The sequence below is a fragment of the Diabrotica virgifera genome, chromosome 4 (genome assembly GCF_917563875.1).
Source record: "Diabrotica virgifera virgifera chromosome 4, PGI_DIABVI_V3a".
Taxonomy (NCBI): Eukaryota; Metazoa; Arthropoda; class Insecta; order Coleoptera; family Chrysomelidae; genus Diabrotica; species Diabrotica virgifera.
The window spans coordinates 241147952-241153951 of record NC_065446.1 but is presented as its reverse complement, the minus strand read 5'-3'; the positions used below and the strand labels follow the sequence as shown (position 1 = coordinate 241153951).

At 30.0% G+C, this 6000-nt stretch overlaps 1 protein-coding gene across 2 annotated transcripts in view; it reads left to right on the top strand.

The window, feature by feature from the left end:
• The first annotated feature begins 1251 nt into the window (after positions 1-1251).
• LOC114327538 (DNA helicase MCM8-like) overlaps positions 1252-6000 on the top strand; it is a 38791-nt gene continuing 34042 nt past the window's right edge. The window contains exons 1-2 of one of the 2 annotated variants that reach the window (XM_050648824.1): positions 1252-1500; positions 1554-1910. In XM_050648824.1, coding sequence (XP_050504781.1) covers positions 1374-1500; positions 1554-1910 — 484 coding nt within the window. In that variant the 5' untranslated portion in view covers positions 1252-1373. The remainder of the gene's footprint in view (positions 1501-1553; positions 1911-6000) is intronic. The other variant, XM_050648825.1, reaches the window with a different exon arrangement.

Sequence of the window (6000 nt, the reverse complement as noted above, 5' to 3'; positions counted from 1 at the left end):
TAAAAATTACGTAAATCATATATCAATCGACACAAAGTTTCACGAAGAGTTCAAATATTGACTTCCGGTCGCGTTGGGGGAAAACCTAGGACTCACGAAGTCCCAATTTCTTGTTAATTTTAAAATCAAAAATTATATTTATATAAACTTGGCACTTTTCAAAATGTATATAAATACAGTAGGTACCGACTTTCTTCTACTGAATTTCACCATTTTGTCAATAAGAAAATTTGTTTAAGAAAATACCTTTCTGCACATTAAAATTTCTTGAGGAAAAGATTGTGACATAGGTACATAAATTATGAATAAGTTCTTTCTTTTATTATCGATTTCGAATTATAATGAATCTACAGATTCATTCATAAACATTTTTGTTTATCAATTTTGTAATTGATACAAATACCTAAAAAAGTGATATTTTTATGAAATTAATTAACGTATGTATATAATCAGTCTTTTATAGTAAACACGCTAACACGCATTATGAATGATAGCATTGATAGCCGATTATATTATAGAGAAAAATGATAATGACCTAGAAGTTACAATTCAATGCGATCTAACAAAAGATATGTTATTTTTGAAAGTTTCTACATCTCTAATTTTAAGCTTTGCATCCATCTCCTTCTGATCCTCTTTTTTTTCTTAAGAGATCATCTCTCACCTTCGTCCTTGGGATCCTGCAGCCTCTGATATAATGATCATCCCAGACCATAGGCGGACACAAATTAAATTTTGATTAAGGGTCTATTCCATTTTCAATAAAAATTCAATTAGTTGTTTCGAGAAGATTATAGATAATTGTTTAGATTTAAAATACGTATAATTATATATGACGAATTGACTTATAATCCTTTATGCTTACATTTAGCATCAGTTAAACTTATTTTTGAAATATTAGATATTCAATTTCATAACAAATTCAAATTCAAAAATTCAATATATATTCATAACATTGGCTACACTGACTTTGCTTCAAACTTTGATTATGACTATAATTCCGTAATATCCACAAATTTTCGTTAAAAAAGAAAAATTTGCTCAAAAGAATCACGACATAATCATTTTGAAATAATTTCTACTTCTTGTTGTGCATAAAAATGGCTTTTTTAGGCTAAATTGTTGTTATTTTGAGACTAATATTGAAAGTTTAAATTGTGGATTCAGACTTACCCAGTTTTAGACAGAATCGATTTTATATGATTTGTCAGACTGTATATTTGTTTTGTCATTGTCAATTGTCATACATAACCACACAAAACAAATTTAAAATTTTGAACGTTTTCTTTTAATTTCCTATAATAAACTTATTTTTCATAATATATTTTCTTAACAAATGTCTATATTAGTGTACTCTTTAGTGTAATATAAATATGTCTAAACCGTGGTTTAGAAATAACTATAAGAAAACGAAAAAATACACTGGGAACGATCCAAGTGATGTTAGAAGTCTACCAAACTATGGATATCCTGGTTTAAGAATATATTTTCCTGATGATAGTAAGTATCTTCATACAAAATATGTAACGTTTTTCTATTTATTTATTTTTAAGATGACATCAAAATAGAATTACTGAAAAAACGTCTAGAAATATTGAAATCATTTTTTCGTCAAAACCACTCATCTGAATCTCTTGAAACTATAGGACGTGACAGGTTCTTTACACTAGATTTTAAATATTTAACAGAAAGTGAAGAAATCATTTCTGAATGGCCTGAATTTAAAGAAGAATTATTGGACAATTCGGAGTATACATTAAAATGCATGGGATTATCCATGCATGATCTGGTTTCGAAACATTATGAAGAACAAAATGAGCCAAACTCAATTTTATTCGATACTATATTAGTACGAATTTGTAATGTGGAGCCAATAATGCAGTTGAGAGATCTTCGTGTTAATTATTTTGGTAAGAAAAAATTAAATTTCTCTTCTTCTTTTTGTGTACACATGACGATGTCTATTTTGTTTTCAATATGCCCCCAGTAAGTTTTTGTTGCATAGCTTTTTTGGTCTTTCCACTGATCATCTTCCCATTGAAGAACTGTCTCTCGCCATCCTTACAATTCTCTTTCATAACCAGTTATTAATGTTCTTCACTTTGTATCTCCTTTGTATATCTGTACTTTTTGCTCTGTGCCATAGTATCTTACCATCAATTTTTTGAAGGGTTTTTATCTCTACAGTTTCTAGTATTTTTTTGTCTTATAGAATAGAATAGAAATATGCTTTATTGTCACTGAAAATTTTTACAATTTTATGGACAAAGCTTACATACAGTCAAAAGAAAAATAATATCAACAACAAATAACAACTACAATTTACTAAAATTAGATAAATCGTCAATATACAGTAAATATGATATAAAACCAAAGACAAAAACAATTAATTGCAAAATTTATATAAATTGCAAAATGAACATACTTACAACAAATAAAATACAACATTAGGAATTGACAGTTTAAGCTACTGCGTATGAAACCCAATTTTCTTAGTTATTCATTAAGAAATTCTTCTATTGAATAATATGGTCTTTTAGATAGATAGGCTTTTGTCAGTAAATAAATATCAAAGATTAAATTTCTGGTGGAGTAAATATGATTGGGCCTTGCTGGAAAGACATGAAGGTGTTTACAAATTAAACAAACCGTTTCTAGAATATATAAAGATGGAAGTGTTAAAATTCCGTGATTTCTGAAGTAACTTCTGCAATGTGTAGATCTTCTGAGGCCAAACAGATATCTTATTGCTCTTTTTTGCAATTTAAAAATAACATCAAATTGAGCAGCTGTACTAGAACCACAAAAAGGAAGACCATATCGAAGATGAGACGCAAACAACGAAAAATATGTTATTTTAGAAGATGCTAAATTGAGTTCCCTTGAGCCAGATCTTATTGCATAGCAAGCTGAGTCGAGTTTCTTACTTAACGAATTGATATGAAGGGACCATTTGAGGTTGCTGTCTAAAAAAATACCAAGAAATTTTACAGAATCAACAGTACTGATCTGGCTGTTATTAAGAGGCATAGGTGGAAGAGCTCCTTTATAGGATAATGCTACTGTTTTATCTATATTAAAAGAGAGTAAATTAGAGTCAGACCAGGTCTTTATCGTCAGTAGATCCAAAGTAATAGTTTCATGAAGAGATGCAATAGTTGAGTTGCTCCAAGTGATACTGGTATCATCAGCAAAAAGAAAAATTTTCCCATCGATTTTTAAATTAGTGATGTCATTTATAAAGATAAGGAACAGAAGAGGACCCAATACTGAACCTTGCGGTACTCCACATACAGTGTTTTTGAGACTAGAGTCAGTATCATTTGCTCTAACTAGTTGTTTCCTATTATTCAAGTAGGATTGGAACCAATTTAAAGAAATACCTCTAATTCCATAGAAATTTAGTTTTTTAATCAAGATGTCGTGATTTACACAATCAAAAGCTTTGACATAGTCACAGAAAACAGTGGCAGTATAAAGATTATTGTTTAGTGCTTGATAAACCTCATGTAGTACAGAAAACATGGCATCAGTGGTACATTTATTAGTTAAAAAGCCGAACTGATTTCGAGATAAAATGTTGTTATCAACGATAAAGAACATAAGTCGAGTTTTAATGAGTCTCTCAATAATTTTGGAGAGTACCGGTAGTAAGGCAATAGGTCTATAGTTACGGGCATTAGATTTTTCACCACCCTTATGAAGAGGAATAATAATGGCTTTCTTTAGGCACTCTGGAAATTTACCTTTTTCAAAGGAATCATTAATTAGTGAGACGAGGATTTCCAACACATTTTCTGTGAGATTAGAGACATTTTTATAGATAGTCCATCAGTACTACAGGATGATTTGCTTTTGATACTATTGATTGTTTGGGTCAGTTCAGAGTTATCGACTGGTTTTATTTTTTTTATTTTTTTTTTGCTTGAAAAATGGCTATGGCAGAGCCAATTAGCCAGACTTGTTTGTGATTGATTGCAGATTCATAGTCATAAATTTTTAATTACATAACGGAAATTACAATATTATTTTTTTGATACAACATATTATTATATTATATATTTTAATTTGTGGTAATCACTTTTTTTACTATTTTTTTGTTATTTTTTTACTTGTTTTTTTTTTCTTTTTTTGTTTCTATTTTTTTTATTTATTTATTTTTTTTGTTATTATTATTTTATTATATGTTCTTTTTTATATCTTATTTTTTTATAATTTTTTCAAACCAAATTAACAAATTAATCCTAGTTTACAATTTGTATTTACATAATTTAACATGTTTATAAATGAGGACTGGTTTTAAAAAGAATGAATTCGAGACCTTTCTTGAATTAAGGAGATAGGAAATGGGATCTTGTTGCGGCAAAATAGTTGATATTATATTTTTACTCACATTAGCGAAGTAATCGTTTAGACTTTCAGGATTTGCAAGGGAAAATGATTGAGCTGTGTGAGTTTTATTTCGAAGATCGTTTATTATAGACCAGGTTTCTTTTGCAACACTTTTTGAGCTTCCCAGACGATTTTGATAATAGGCTTTTTTAGCTGATTTGACAAGTTTTAGATATGTTGTCCTGTACTTCGTGATATATTCAGTGACAGAAACATTGGTAGTAAATTTCTTGATGTATAGAAGTGAACGCATATTCTTGGCTGATATGCGGATACCTTTCGTAACCCAAGGTTTCCGATGTTTTGGCTTAATAGGAATTAAAGGAAATGCCTTATTGAAGATGCGGAGAAGCTTATCTAGAAAATCACTGAAATTATAGTCCACGTCTATAGAAGGAAACTGCCACTCAGAAGTTAAGCATAAACGTCGGGTTATTGAGGAGGGTTTTCTGAAGATGTTAAACTTCGTATATACTGCTTCATGATCAGATAGTCCCGCATTAATAACTGTAGAGCAGACATCAAGGGGTGAGAAATCTGAGACAATATAATCGATTATGGTAGATGTAGTTTTTGTAATCCTTGTAGGAGAATTAACGTGCATTGAGAGACCATATGATTCAAATATGTTGACCAGGGACACTTGGGTAGCACAAGCAGCAACATAATTAATGTTAAAGTTACCGCATCGAATTTTTCTGCTTTTATGAGGCAGATCATCTAACAAATTTAGCAGGTTCTGAAAAAATAGTTCCACGGTAGAGTCAGGTGATCTATAAATGCTAATAATGTAAAGATTAAGATTTTTATTATAAACTAAGGAAAACTCAAAGACGGATTCACCTAACAAAAAGTCATATTTTGTTACCAGAGAAAAATCATTATTTCTAGAGAGAATTAGAGTGCCTCCATAAGCCGAACTTGGACGATCATACCTGGCAATTGTGGTATATTTTTCTACAAAAAAAGGCTCGTTGACTTCAAGCCAGTGCTCTGTAACCGCAACTATCGGGGGAAATCCTAATTCCTCCAGAAACAAAAATAATTCATCAGTTTTATTTCTTATAGAACGAATATTAATCAGAACCATGCCAAAGTTGTCATCACTAAAATAATCTTCTCAATGACTTTTTTGTAAATTCTGCCTCTCATTTCTTTTTCGATATTTTTATTTCTCCATATTGTTTCATTCAGGCAACCTGTGGCTCTGTTTTCTCTATTAACTTGATTACTTTTGTTTCGACCTTTTCGTAGCTAGATAATGTGATACCTAGATATTTAGACTCCATCACTTGTTCTATTATCTGATCCTCCAGATCTAATTTACATCTTAGTAGATTTGCTGTTATAACCATGTATGTATTTTGTCTTTTTTGGGGAAATTAACATGTTAAATCTTCTGGCGTTTATATTAAATTGATGCAGCATATGTTGTAAATCATCTTCACTTTCACTTTGAGAGATTAGTATTGCATCATTTACATAGCAGATTATTTTAAGTTGTTTTTCTCCCATCTGGTATTCTTTTTTAGTTTTTACTTTTTTATTATTTCTCTTATTTTATCTCTTAAGAGAGAGAAAACAGTGCAATACATGAAGGAAATGGTA